General features: G+C 32.0%; 1 protein-coding gene across 6 annotated transcripts in view; it reads left to right on the top strand.

Moving 5' to 3' along the window:
- Positions 1 to 16081, top strand: part of Wdr62 (WD repeat domain 62) — a 36342-nt gene that overhangs the window by 2932 nt on the left and 17329 nt on the right. For 4 of the 6 annotated variants that reach the window (XM_071720434.1, XM_071720438.1, XM_071720437.1 and 1 more), the window contains exons 2-5: positions 1125 to 1275; positions 12637 to 12728; positions 14559 to 14781; positions 15789 to 16004. In XM_071720434.1, coding sequence (XP_071576535.1) covers positions 1195 to 1275; positions 12637 to 12728; positions 14559 to 14781; positions 15789 to 16004 — 612 coding nt within the window. In that variant the 5' untranslated portion in view covers positions 1125 to 1194. Of the gene's footprint in view, positions 1 to 1124; positions 1276 to 6592; positions 6987 to 7733; positions 8103 to 12636; positions 12729 to 14558; positions 14782 to 15788; positions 16005 to 16081 lie in introns of those variants that run through there. The other 2 variants (XM_071720435.1, XM_071720436.1) reach the window with 2 other exon arrangements.

Raw genomic sequence — 16081 nt, forward strand, 5'->3', positions numbered from 1 at the left:
TTTAAAATTAGATTCTCTCATAAATCTATATAGAGAATAAAACATAATTTTTATACATTAGTGAATTGTTTTAAATAAACACATACCTTTGACATTACAGATAATGATTGAAACAAAAACTTACAAAAAATTTTAAGTACACACTTAAGTGAGAATCGAACCATTGACTTGAGCTTTCCGATGAAGTCCGTTCGTAGACTAATATAGATGGACTGCGCCTTCTTATGCAATAGCAGCAATAGCTGACAACATTGAAGACCAGAGATATTTGTGATCAGATACCTTTTAACGCTCGGGAAAGAGGCGATGTAGGACTGATATTAACTTGATACTCAACTTTATAAAAATTTGTAATACGATTTCTAATTTTTTTTCGAGGTAACTAACAAAACAAAAGACAATAAAAAAGAGATACAAACAAAATAAAAGTTAGCTGTTACAAAGTTTTATTTTTGTATAAAATAAAAAGTCGGGTTTTTACTGATAACGTAATCTAGAAGTTTCATAATCTCCACGAGGAATTATCGTTAGAGAGAGGTTTGTGTAGCTGCTTTACGATATAACGTAATGCGATAATGCAGTTTACCATCCATTGTGCGCGCATATCTATTATTATCTGTTCGTAATTAATTCCATTTGCATCCGTGTCTGTGGCAGCACTAACTGCAAGTCAATGCGGAATTTGCGTAGGTCGTGATCTCCCACGATCGAGACACACATTTACTCTTACTTTCGCTCAACGACTCTGCCACGTATGGGCTTATTATTGCTACCATCGAGAAATCTGATCCACGCGAATCTGAGGAAGTTCCGAAATATCGATTTTTCATGCTGATTTCATAGCACAGCGAATTCATTTATTATCCAGGCTGTAACTTTCCGACAATCTTACTTTTTAGAATTGCACGAGGCGCATATTATCAATCGCTACGTTAGACTGAAATAAATATCTATAATGTACGATATAAATGTTTGGTAAAAACAACACGAGATAATTTATATTTGCGAATTTAATTGTATAATCTAGCAGGGAGTGACTACATCAGAGAAGGAATTCGCGTATCTAGTTCTTTGTGAAAGTTCTATTTAACGTGAATGTTATATAAAAACAACTTTTGTTTCAGGGAATGAAATGAGATCGGAACACTCTTCCAGAAATGGAAATCTAACGCGAGAACAGAATTTGCCGTTATAATGGAACCGTCACTCACAAGCAAGGTCCTCCGGGCCCCAAATTTAAAGAGGGGCCAAGAAAATATTAGAATACAAGATAGGGTAAGTAAATTTTTAATTTCAATATCATCCTCATCTCTCATACTATGATTCAATCTTTTTATTTTTAACAAATCGAAAATGAAAATAGCCGATTATCAAACAGCTCATCAAGAGACACATACTGGAAAAAAAAAATCTGGTTGAATTAATTGGACGTCTGGTGGAAAATGAACGAATCAGATTCTTCTTCCAATTAATGCAACCAGAATTCTAGTTATGTAACCAGAATTCCTATTAATTCAACCAGATTCTGGTAGATTCAATCTGGTATTTTCTGGTAGAAAATGAACGAACCAGATTTTTTTTCAGTGCAGTAGTGTCTCGCGCCAAGTGTATATACGCGCAGCGACTCACAGATCGTATATCTATATGCGAGCCGACAAGTTGAGAGATCCATAGATTATCGAATCTCAATAACGGCTGAACCGATTAAGTTCTGAGTAGGCTCAATCGATAGCCTGGATTTGAATTACATTATTGTGATTGAATGAATACTAGCCGTCGTAATTGTATATTATTCGTATTGTCTCTTTATTAAAATTGTTTAATAGATAAAATTGTCGTTACGTTGTCCGTTTGTGTAACTTGTCGATCGTTTTGGTTGCGGATGATGACTCGGCTCGAAATCGTATGTCTTTTTTGTTCTTTTGATAATATTCTATCCCTATTTATAACATATATACTCGGATCAGTCGATTAGTGATTTTGATGTATCGCGCGATATTAACCGAACATTTAAATCTATACATATACAGGGTGGGTCGTTTTAATGTCTTCACCTAAATATCTTTTCCTACGCCTTTTACAATATGGCGCCACTTTCAAGAAATTCACTAGTTATTATTTTTCTTAAATGAAAACCGTTTTTCTTTAAATATGTCGAGAGGTACATATTACCTATGCTGTGCGAAGTCTCCGTATAGATGTACTTTCGTAGGTTGTTTCTTACCTCACGCACATTTTCTTCTCCGTAAAATCTACCTATCTGATCAGTTGACTACAAAAATAATATCAAACGTCACATTTTCCTAATTTCTGTGAAGTTAATGTTCTTTGGATTGTGATTCAAATTGTTTTTTTTTTATTATCCGAGTGTTTTTTCAAAGTGAATCTTCTTGCTTCTCACCTTGGAGATGGTTTTTTAAAGACAGTTCTCTTGCTTCTCACTATGGATGTTTATAAATACTGGTGCAAATATTCAATCAAGTTTCCATTGACAGTATGGCACACTTTGTAAAATGTAATCAAAAGCTTAATTCTTGGACTTTCTGCCTCTCGATATGTTTGTGGAACATTAAAATATTCCAAAATTAAACAATTGTGAAACTCGTGGAAAAATCAAGAAAATTCTGAACTAATACATAGGGTGTGATTTGTTTCGACGAGACCTATAACTTTTATTTTAAAAAAATCGATTTTTATTTATAAAAAATGGTGATTAGTGAATTTCTTGAAAGTGACACCACTACAAATTGATATTGCTGTCTTGTGTCCCCCTTAAGGTCAAACAACTTTTGTAGGGAACATTTTTTTGTAAAAGGTGTAGGAATAAAGATATTTAGATAGGGACATTATAAAATGGTCCACCTTGTATAATAGCGTTTTTATTGTTTGTCTATGTGTCCTACAAGCGGAGATATTGCGATGCAAAGTCCGAAATGTAAATATTTTAAATTAAGATACGTCATTTTTATCATCGCCCTCGAAAAATGTTTTTTTTTCCACTTTTTTTAACACAATGCGGCACTAGCAAGCAAGGTTTTTCGTTAGCGCTGCATTGAAAAAAATTGTTGACAATATTACCAACGACGCACTATATGGCAACGTCCCTAACGTATCTATATCCATATATATGTGAGGGAATATTTCCGATGAACCGCGCGCGCTTTATTATCGACTCAGCGGCCAGCAGGTAAATCAGGTCGATAAGTCAGATCAGGAAGAAGATTATTTTATATTTCCATCACTAAATGACTCATTGTCAGACCAGCGTTTCATAGAAAAAGAAAAGATATTCGAGCTAAAGGGAGTGGAAGTGGAAGCGAGAGAACATAAACTAAGAAGCGAAAGCGAGGGAACGTGTAGGGTACAAGGGAGTGAGAGCGAGAGAACGTGATCGATAAAAAAGAAGGGTATTGGAAAAAGAGAGCGAAATTATTTCTCAATTTTATGGATGGAAAGGATTATTAGAGATATGATCACAAAGGATTAGTGATAATGTAATCTTAACACAAATAAAATATTGCGGAATACATAAAGGCATAAGAATATTAGTAATATTAACTATTTTTAAATCATATATCGTCTAAAAATATTCAACATACTAAAAAAAAGAATAATATTAATTACACAGGCACACGAAAAAAAAAAGGTCTTGTCCACCAGACGAGACAAACATTTCTATACGTTTTTGGGGTCGCTGAATCCGAATCCGGGGTCGGTTTGACTCGGTCAGATCGCATTTCGTTCCTAATCTCAAAAAAGTGATTGAAAAAACCGAAAACTGACCCCGATATGTCGGAGAAATGCGGAAATGCGATCTGACCGAGTCAAACCGACCCCGGATTCGGATTCAGCGACCCCAAAAACGTATAGAAATGTTTGTCTCGTCTGGTGGACAAGACCTTTTTTTTTCGTGTGCCTGTGTTATTAAAAAATTACCTCTTTTAAAAAAGGTAGAAAAAGTTGCCAAGTGCACACGCCAGTATGCGAAAAACTGTTGTACAAAAAGTATTAATATATATCCAGTAAAAATAAAAAATAATTGTACATTGCAACATAAATAGTATTGATTTCTGTAAGAAGAATGTTCGGATGAATAATAAGTGTTGTTTAATTAACATTTCATAATTTTAAAAATATTTTAAATTTAAAAATATTTTTCAAAAAAGTGCTGAAATCAGAAAATTGCATCAACTAAAAAAAGGAAATATAATAAACATTTAAAAAATTATACATTTTTAAATGTATAATCCTATCAAGATAATGGAAGATATTTAAATGTATATAATATTTAATTGAAATAAAAAATATTTAATGCAAAAACTTATACGCTGCTAGATCTCGAAATATAATAAGATAATGAAAACAACGTTTTAAATTTAGACCTAAACATGGCACATACGTATCGTACGCGCTCATCATATTTATTTGTGTATTTGGCAACTTTTTCTATCTTTTTTTTGGGAAGGTTTATCCAAACATTATCTTAATTATTTTAATTTATTATCTTTAATATTTTCTTTTAGTTTCTACTTATATATATTCTAACAGAGTAGGCTTGTGTAGAATAAAAAGTGCCATTTTACTCATGTGCACAATTTTTTTCCATGGATGAAAGGTAAATGTAAAGCAATAATGCAGAAAAAATTACTAAAAATACAAATATGCTAAAATCAGGTAGGATTAAGAATAAAAAGGTAGAAATTTGGGTGTACCGTGTACCTACTAGAAATAATATAATACTAAGTAAATATGATATAATGTAATATAATATGCACATATAGATACACGCTCGTACATACATACATGCGCGCGCACGCGTGCATATGTGTGCAAAAAAATTTGCAATTTGCAATTATATCTTCTTTGAAAGGCAATTATATATTTTCTTTTATACTATTAATTTATCTTGTTATTCCTTGCACAAAAGTATTAGAGAATGTAAAAAAATTAATTTTTTTAGAATATATTTTATATTTATATTTTATAATTTATATCAAAATATGTTGGAATAATAAAGTATAAAATATCTCGTAAACTATTTTTTTATAAGTCTTCTTAAATACTTTTATATGTCGAATAACCAGAAGATTATTATGTAAAAAAATCATATAATTTCATTTAAAAAAATGATGAAATTCATGTGACCTTAAAAAATCAATTTTTTCCAACATTGATTTTACCATTGTTTATTCCTTCAGACAAAATTGTGTAAAACAACTTCCGTCTAAAATATTTTTGACCGCTGGGCTCAATTTTACCAGTGTGTGAAGCTAGTGCCCAACATTAAAGAATTAAAAATTTGTTTACCTACGCTACGCGGCACCGAAAAAATAGTGACGACTTCGCCCCCCGGTTTCCCCTATATGCGTCTTGTTTTGGTAACATATATTACGTTCATATAAAGTGTACGGTTTTATGCGTTTTGTCGGTGAAATGTTAAATTACAAGTTGTTTTTGAGCCTAGCGATGGACACTCAAGTCCATTCGGATGATGTCCCTGGACGATGAAATTCGGACGTACGTAGGTGGTGACGATTTACATTTAGTGACCTTCGGCGATTGAGGAGATAAGTGAGCAGCCTACGTAATGTTTCAATATGAGCCAAATCTTATGACGATTGATTTTGTGTGTACAATAGTTGAACCTTTCTATAGGTTTGACTTTTTTGGAGAATCGATGCCGATTTTGTTCAGTTATTTTTAAAAGTTTTTGTGATTGCTGAATACACCAAAGTTAAGTCAAAACATAAAAGTTTAAACGGACGGATCCACGGCAATATGACAAATATAAAATATCAAATTCTACAATAATAAAATTTTATTATAGGGGAATATATATTATTTTTTTATTATAGAGAAATTGTATAATATTTCATTTTTTATGGAACTTTCGGTAATATGTTTCAATACATAATCCTACATCGCACACTTCTTTTCTCGATACCTTTGAAATTACACATATGATAATGTCTACGTCAAAACACAAAAATTATGTATAGAAATAATTAAGATTCAAAAGTTTTCAGTTTAATCTATCACGCGCACATCTGTAAGTATATATCATTCAATAGCATTTTTCTAATAATTATTTCTCAATAATTATTTCTCCTATCATCGACCTACCTGAAAATTATGCGCGTTTATATATTATGTTTATAACATTTCACGATTATTCCGAGAACCTAATGATTTTACTTGACAAGTAATTTATTCTTATATTTTACAATTGTATTTATCACAATATTTTTTAGTTAAAGTTTAAATAATTCTCTTTAAAATGAGCTTCAGTTGATCTTTAATAGCTTCGTATTTACCAGAGATACGATTTTTTAAACATGTCGGGACTGTATATGTCTCGCTAGACTTTAAAGATTTAAGAGGATTCTGGTAATTTTGGTGAGATGCAATATGAATAACCCCCTTACCATCATATACATAGGTATATATCATGCGCGCACTAACACGCACGTAGTATTACATATACTAGAAAGGCACGTGACGGAACGCGCGCGTAATATGGAAAAAGTGCAGTCGTAAGTATGGCAGGTAGACGTGAGAGTGAGTGGGGATCATAGTCGAACGGCAGAACCGTTGGTGTACCTCAGTACAGAGTTGGACGTCCGTCGTCACTCTTACTCGTCGATCGTCTTTTCTCGTTTAGTTTCTCTCGTTCTTTTGGTGCCATAGATGCGGAAATTTCATTGTTTTTCAACATTAGCTGTAGGATTTAAAATCGCACCGATAATAAGTGTCAAGTGTTTTCCGAACAAAGTGATTTTTTGTTGTGGAGATAGAAAATGCGTCGAAAAGATGAAGGAACAATCACATGCGCATACATCGTGCATATGCATGATCATGAAGCGTGACGTAATTGAAGAAAGAATGATAATATAGTATCATGAATATTTTGCCTTTGGGAGGTTTTGCAATGAACCGCGCGAACGTGCATCCTTAAAAATTTTATGAAAGAAATATGCCTCGGCAAGGTAGGCAATATTTTTTGTCATTAAAATGTTTTTTAATATATTTTTTCTGAGTGAAGAGAGATTTCGATAACTTTGACGATGCGATGATTTTTGAGAATATTCTAAATGTTGGAAATAATGATATAAATCAAATGTCAAAATGTGGTAAAATAGAGCAAATACTGGAGTTATAATTAATCGACAGTTGGAATTATTTTAATGGAATTAGAATTACTTAATAATATCATTGTTAATCATTGTTCAAATGTATTGCACATCAAATATTATATTACAGTCAAATATTGATCAACAAAGATCAGATCCGATCAGATTGTGCAAAATTTTATTTTAGATTTACAATACAACTTTATTGACAGATATTTTTACGAGAGATTTTTATATTAATTTTTATTATACGTATATCTAATGATGTTTATATTTGATTTATATTACGATCGGAAATTTGTTGCGTCTGTTTTTTACAAAAACATAGTTGAAAATATTAGTTATTATGTCGTATCGTCAAAAAATGAAAATCAGAATTGTCAGAATTTGAGAATTACAGATCTTTTATCTAAAATCTAAAAGAAAAACGAAATAGCATTATTGCAGTAATTTATTGTAAAACTTATCTACATTGTCGCTTTTTAAAATCGATTCACATATATGTTCGTGTCTCTCTACTATTTCAAACATTAAATTATATAAAATGTCTTTGAGAATTCGATAGACTGATATGAGTGTAAAGTTGAAATTCAAAGTGTTATGTGCGTAAAAATTATAAGGATTCTGGTGTGGCTGTGGCAGTTAATAATGAAGAGCTTCATCGAAACTGATAAGCTCTCGGAAACGACAATAGTTTTGGGATATATAATCATCGCGAGATACTTGGTGATTGAAAAATTACTTTGCACGCGAGAAACGTGAAATTACTACGCATCTTTTAGTGCGTATTAAAAAAACAATGGAAAAATTCGCGTAGATGTGTGGACTAAGAGCAGACGAGGAGCAGAAAGAGGAGGGAAAGAGAGAAAGAGATACATATATATATTCGCGATATTTTGAAAAATGGCTTTAATAATACCTAGGAACAATTCGCCCATTGTACGCGACAAGGAGACTGTTCCAGCATACGACGTACGTAATGGTCACATACATGCACGGTTTCCTTTTATGATTATCGTATTGCCATGTTGGCGCAGGTGTAGCTCTGTATTACGCACTTTGAAAATCAATTATTCCATCGCACAAAAAATTTCACATTAACGCTAATAACATAGTGCTAACGATTAATAAATCTATTAAATTTAACGAGCATAGATCGTAACAGTCGCTATTGTGATTCTATTGTACAGGGTAGGTCAAAAGTATGGGTACAGTCGAATATTAATATCTCGAAAACATTGGATTTTAGAAAAAAATGTTTCAGGCAAAAATTGTAGGATTTAAAAAGATCTACTTACTGACCTTATTAGTTTGATCTTAAGCATCCTTAAGCATCCTTAAGGTCAAGGTAGAGTCACTTTAAATTTTTTAAATTGGACCCTTTATTTTTTATTGCATATTCTTGTGGACTTTGTCAAGACATTTTCCAAGATCCACCCAAGATCAAACTTGGATAAGGTCAGTAAATAGATCTTTTTGAACCCTACAACTTTTGTCTAAAACATTTTTGTTCTAAACTGCATTGTTTACGAGATATTTGACTGTACCCATACTTTTGACCTACCTTGTATAATGTAAAAAGTAATTAAATAATAAATAATATTAAAGTAATATAAAAAAAATATAATATGCAATATAAATGATATTAAAAATATAATAAGTACAATAAGAGAATGTATGATTGATTTTTATAACGTTAGATTATAACTTATTATAATATTGTACTTACATATATGTTCTTCCTTCCTTTGCTATAATCATGATCATGAGGAGACAAAACTTAATTCGAGATTGTTTTGATTAATTGCACACAATTACTCGTAAAATTAATCGAAGATTTCAAAAATTTCTTAATTGTTGTTATTATTATAAAAAAAAAGGAAAATACATAAGACCAATTTTTTATAGCCTATACATTAATAGGATATATATAATGTATATAAAAAATATATAAAATAAAATGTATCTTTAAAATACTAATTTTTTCAAATAGTTTTTCGAACTGTTTGAACCATTTAATTCATTTTGTTAGTTTCCATATTAATCAAAGGTTTTAAAATATTTAATTAAGTTTTAATTGGCTTTATATTTATTTATATTTTATATCGACTGTTTCTTACTGCTTTATATTAACTGAACAATTGCGCATTACGATAGATAAAACCGTTGAGTCTAATGAACAGCGATTAATTACGACCGCACTCAAGAAACTGGGAAAAGAACAGTGCTACGGATCCAATTATTTTTTCAGAGATGATAAAGATAAAAGACGGGTTCCAGAATGTTTATGCATCTCGAGTATAAACATCGTGTAGACAATGCGCAATCGCGCTGTTTACATTCCGTTATATCTTCCTTATTATGTCAAGTTATAACAGTCTGCTAAGATGCTATATAATACGAAACCGTTCTTTAATAGAAAATACTTTTTTCCATGAGGCATCTTTCTACGAATGTAATATGTGCGTGCGCACATACATACTTAATATTATGATTTAGATAAATTTTCACATTCAAAGATTACCGTTTTAATTTTGAGATAATTGCATTCCAAAATTAAATTTGCATTTACTTTTTTTTATTTATTTGTACTATTAAATTTACATTTTCTTTTTTCTGTATATTTCTACTAATCAAATATCTGATTATTTTAGAAAAACCATTGTAAAATATTCAATTAATTTTCGCAGACTTCGATATTATTTATTTGTTAATTTAGTAAAGATTGGCTGATTTCGTGGCAACCCAGGTAGCAAGATGACGTTTAAAGACGTCTTAATGACGTTAGAGACGTTTGTTCTCCTTGATATCCTACAACTTTTGTCTAAAACGTTTTTCAATATCTTCCATATTTTGGAGCATTTAAAATAGGACACCCTATGTATATATGGCGAATGCCCCCCACCTTATTATTGTTGCCGAATAGCAAAAAAGTTGATTTTTTTACCTTTTCACGCTGGTGCTGTTCACAATCACACTTATCGTCTTTCTCGCGATTCTTTTTGCGCGTTTTACTTTACCACTTCCGTTCCAGACGAGTGTCAACAAAAATTTTTTCTCCGCCATCATTCTGAAGCCGATTTATTACAGAACACGCTATATCGCCATTTATTCGTGACTCGGATTACTTTCTCTCCAGCCTAATATTTTTTATGCTATTCTTCTTTTTCTTTTATTCACCCGTACCTTATCATACTACGCCATTGTTTTTTTTTCTTTTTAATTTTGTTAATTAATTTAATATGCATATAGTAATAAATTGTCCCCATTCCTCTTCTAAATCATGTTTGATTCTCTGTAAAATTAACGTCAATCTTCCATTTTTACTCTTTCTGCTAATAACGACATATACATTTTATATAATATCTACATTAGTGTCACCCTCTGTAATTCCTTATCTCTGTACCTTTTTATCCAGTAGTGATCTAATTAGCGAGTTTCTGTTAATCCTCATATACAGAGTGTTCAAAAAAGGTGGTATCAAATTTTAGGAGCATGTAGTACTCATGAAAACGAACTAAAAAGTCTTAATAAGTAGTACTTCAAAATCTATTTCCCAGTTGTAAAACATCCGATATATTCTCTGTTCATTTCACGAGCATTGTATAATGTATTTACACGCAACCGTTCGTACGAATGTCTAAGGTCGACAAATCTTAATGAATATTGTCGGCGTGTTTGTTGATAGTTTTTTAATTCTCTGTATCAGTTCATCCACGAACGCCCGTGAATGGCCATCTGTTAGAATTACATATCGAATATCACTGTTTTGTTCAGCTTTGAAACGATAAATTGTTGCCATTGTCTGGTTTTGTATTGTCTGAGAAATGGTTAATTTTTATACAAATTCTGAAATGACAGATATTCATTTCATGTATAGCAGAGCAAATGGCAATGCTATAGAAGCAGCACGTTTGTATCGTGCAGTTTATCCGAATCGCCGACAGTCAAGCAAGAAACTGTTTAGCAAAAAGCAAAAACCGAATTGTATGTTGAAATGAATGGAGAGCATATCGACCATCTGCTGTATATTAAAGTTATTTTGTGTTTATTACAACAGAAAATGCTTTATAATTTGGAAATAAATAAATGGTTTTTGGGGTAATGCAATAAACATTGGCCTAGTTTACACCGTGCGACCTGATCGCGACCTGACCTATGCCCTGACCTAAAATAGGCTTCTAAATAAAACGTTTACACCATTTAGACCTATGATACTTTTGGGTCAAATATAGGTAAAAATTATCTATTGGTATCTATTGGTACACTCTCTGCACTTTAGGCGATCTTTAGGTCACCTGCGTTTACACGCGTTACGTCATGTGGCCTAATTTAGGTCAGGGCACGCGAAAAAGAGACCTGACCCAAGCGAGGTCGCAACTGTTTACATCGTCGCGACCTATCGTGTTTGGGTTGAATATAAGGTATAGGTCGCGGCCTAAACGCACGGTGTAAACTAGGCCATTAAGGCTTTAGTTAACTTTATTAAAGCTTTTTAGTTTTCATGAGTACTACATACTCCTAAAATTTAGTACCCCACCTTTTCTTCTCTCCACCAACTAAACAATTAGACAAGGAAAGCATCCTAGTAAGCATATCTCTAGCCTTTAGACTTTATATCTTACTTAGAGCTCTCCAATGGCAATGTTCAATCTATTATATATGTCTAGGGTCGCTCGCCGCTCACACACACACACACACACACACACACACACACACACACACACACACACACACACGTTGCGTGACTCCACCTCTCGCTATCAGATACTCACTCTGTCGCTAAGAGATCTTATAACAACTAAGCCATGTCTTTACATGTCTATCGAGTCCGGCCTGCCGCTTCTCACGCACTCTTATTCGCTCAGACGTTTTAGCTAATTACTCGATAACTATTGCGAATTTTGTAAAATAGTACATGACTTTTCTTTTCAGTTTGACCTAATATCATCACCTTTCGATTATTCAGTTACTTGTTAGACACCTGTACATACATAGTTCAAAATAGTCAGCACATAATTACAAGATGCTTCTATTTTATTAATGCCTTTTAAAAAGTTTGTATTTATTTATACTAATTTCTACTTTATTTAAAAAATTTGAAATTATAAATTATAACTTCTAAAATTTTTGAAAAAGCTAAGATTATTTTGTAAAACATTTCGCAAAATAGGAAAGAGAATTGCTTGTATTTTTTTATATTTTTTTTATTTTATTTAAAAATATAATAGACTTACAGCGTTTTTCGATTTGTGAGAATTTTTTATAACGAAATTTCGTTAATATTTTTAAGATATCTAAAAATAGAATTTTTATAAAAAATTGTACACGTTTGAAATTCGTTTTGAAATAAAATTCACATTCATAGAAATTGGATTGCGAAACTATGTTAGCTAGATTGTTCATTAATTTTATTATACGTATAATAGATATGTTAAGAATTTTATCAACGATTATAGAGAGTGCGAATGTCAGTGTAACAATAAACTTTTTTGTTATATTTTAGATCAAGCTAGAACGAGTGCTGGGTGTAACTGTTTCCAGCAATGCAGCCCTCGATTGTGATAAGACCAGTGAATTGGTCGCTTATCCGGCTGGGTAAGTTTGACTTTTTTCTGATTAATTTTTTTAAGTTGATATATAGTAACAAATACAATTTTCTTTTCAATGAAAAGTGATACAAATATTACTGAAGAAATGAATAAAGTCAAAAGAATATAATGAGATATCTTACAAATCGTTTCCTGAAACAAAAGCATGATTGAGCTTGTTGCCACAGACCTGGAAAAGTCAAGGAAATATAAAAGAGGAATTTTGATTTTTGCTCACAACTCATATAATTGCCCTTATTCTAAAATTCTAAAGAGTACTTGTAATTTTTTAAATATCATATCTATAACATTTATGGTCAAATGCGTTCAAACTCGTCAAAACTCGTGCACTTGACAATTAATTTCTTACATGTTACAAGGAGACACTTTTGAAGAGCTCTTGCGTCCATTTCTTCTTTCTCGTCTTCCCTTACTTCTACCAACGTCTGGAGACCTACACAGGTACGTTCGACTCGCAGCACACGCTTTAAATGTATTTTTTTTATATTAAATAATTATCTCTCAATAGTTCACTTGAAAATTTTCAAGTGAATTTTTACCGATACAAATTTTAACCTATAGAATATAAAAGAATTTTTATTTTTCACAGTTTTGCAATCCGTTTTACGTAAAATTTTATATTTACTCGTACTATTGAGAGATAATTATTTAATATAAAAAAAATACATTTGAAGCGTGTGCTGCGAGTCGAACGTACCTGTGTAGGTCTCCAGACGTTGGTCGGCGATAAGAGACCAACCATCTATGACACACTTTGCGAGAAGTGCGTTCGTCGGTCTTTTACTTTAAGCAAAGAAACATTTTTATTTTTATGGGAGTGAACGTTATGAAATCAGGAAAATAAGGGACTGAAAGTGGGGTCTTTAAATAAAAAAAATAATAATTACCGTTATAAATTTATTTTGTATAAATTTTCTAAATAAAATTTTTGAAGATTAAACAAATACGTGACATGAAAGCGTATACATGTGGGTGTGCGCATATGTTGTGTGTCTTTATGTATAATAATTTTTGAGTATTGTTACATAAAGTCATTATATAGTTTGAATATTCACTGAAAGTATTCTAATTTTATCGTTACGATTTTATTCGGCTATTTCAATCGTAAGATATTGCGAGCGGAAGAGAAGAATCAAGAAACATAAAATGCAGTATAGGTATATGTATATATGCAGTAGTGCGTGCGTACTTGTGTAATGAGACGGGGAAGAAAAGATTCACGAGATTTCTTTTAGAACATTACGGAGTAAGGACGAAAAAAGTTGTGGAAAAATCTTACTAACAATAAGTTAGGAAGCAAAATTTATAAGGCTAGAGATTGGCAAAGGAGACAATTCAGACATTAGAGTTCTGGATTTATTTTAACTTATATTTCTTCGCGGTTTACTAAAATTGAATTTATTTAGGCTAATTTATGCGCCTGTTAATTTTAATTTTTTCAGGGATTTATATATATCAACGAACTTAAAATAATAATAATAGAAATAATAATAAAATAAGAAAAAGATTTTTAAGGGAATTAATTACATGGAAAAAGTTGGTAAGGGGACAGTGAGTGAGAGACACGATGCGACGGATTTGACCATTAATTGATTTAACTTGCTCGTATAATATTTAAAAAAAGAGATAAAGAAAGAGGATAACATGGGTTTTAGTTGCTGATCCTTTAAGGTGGTTCTCGGCCATCAGAGCCATGTCAAAGAAAAAATTTTGTTTGTCAGAAAATTCGTATCAGAAATTACGATAAATAAATTGCTCTCTTTTAAGCTAAAATTACCTTGATTACGTTTCACATATTAGTATTCTTTTATTACAGTTGCACCGTCGTGCTGTTTAATCCACGACGAAACAGTCAAGCACACGTATTGAATGCCTGCCGGAAGACTGTGACCTCACTAGCGCTCGCCGGTGACGGTAAACTCTTAGCCACCGGTGAATGCGGTCATATGCCGAACGTCCGTGTCTGGGATATTTCCGATCCGCACAACGCCGTGCAGATTGCGGAATTTCCGGGACATAAGTACGGCATCAACTGCGTGGTGAGTATTTGCCTGCGATGACTTTTTATTTCATGTGTCTACGATCGTATACGGTCTCTCATTTCTCACTCTTCATATTTTCGTTGTAAGAGAAAGATTAATTTTAAGCGGATATAATTATACGAAGAGAAATTAAAATATAGTTTTTTAGAATTTAGCTATCATAGAAAAATTGAAGATAACGCTTTAGTTTTGAAATAAAGTAATTTCATTAAAAAAATCTTACAAAGGTGAAAAAAAGATACAGAAAAAAGAACTCCAAATACGTAAAATGCATTTAAAAGTTTATGTATCATTAAATAAAAAATTAACTGTTAAAAAATAGATATAAAATCGATCTAATTAGTCAAATATTAGTGAAACAAATATAAAAAATTTAAAAAAAACTTTTGAAAATTATCAGGATTTTAAGAGCAGCTTGACATGGTTGCATGAGCAACTGAGTTTTTTATGAAATATATAATGTGCTGTATTGTGTTGCAGCTTGTGTTTGCCTCGTGTTTAATTTTTTTAAGACGGACGATCAGTATATCGAGTACTTTTTCCTATTTATATAAAATGTGATAATGGGCTTAGCGAAAAGATGCTCTCTGCTGATGTGGTTATGTATTATTAATAATAGAGATCAATAATAATAATCATTTTTCTATGAAGTTTTCAACTCCAAAGTGTTCCTAAACAATATTCGTAGAGCCTGAGTTTTTCACGTTTGTCTGGCTGTAGGTCAGTAACTGTGCATTATCTACCTTTGAGCCTATTACATCTTTTGTTCAGCAGGTCATAAGCTACAACATATGAGAAAACTAGTTGATTTTACCAGGACCTAGTTTCATACATGATTAGTGCGAGGTTCTTTACATTGTTTACAATTCAGTTATTTTTTACAATATATCGTCGCGAAATACAATGTTAAGTAAATTGCATTAATTGTGTGAGAGGTAGGAGGTTTTAGATTAATCATATGAGGTGTACGAGATATCGAAAGGACATTTATCTTTTGATTTCAGGCGTTCTCGCCCAGCAACAAGTACGTTGTATCGGTCGGTTCGCAGCACGACATGATTGTGAATGTTTGGGATTGGCGGAACAATGTCAAAGTAGCATCCAATAAAGTTTCGAGCAAGGTGAAGGCCGTCTGTTTCGCGGAGAATGGCAATTATTTCGTTACCGTGGGTAACAGGCACGTCAAGTTTTGGTACTTGGAGTATTCGCGTAGCGCCAAGGTAAGCTCTCAACCAGTGTTTTACATCTTACCGCGAAACAAAAGTATTGTGTTTTTTCTTGATGTGATGTAACAGAA

This window comes from Temnothorax nylanderi, unplaced genomic scaffold (genome assembly GCF_030848795.1).
Source record: "Temnothorax nylanderi isolate EJ_2023f unplaced genomic scaffold, tnyl_v1.0 TNYL_tig0348_pilon, whole genome shotgun sequence".
NCBI lineage: Eukaryota > Metazoa > Arthropoda > Insecta > Hymenoptera > Formicidae > Temnothorax > Temnothorax nylanderi.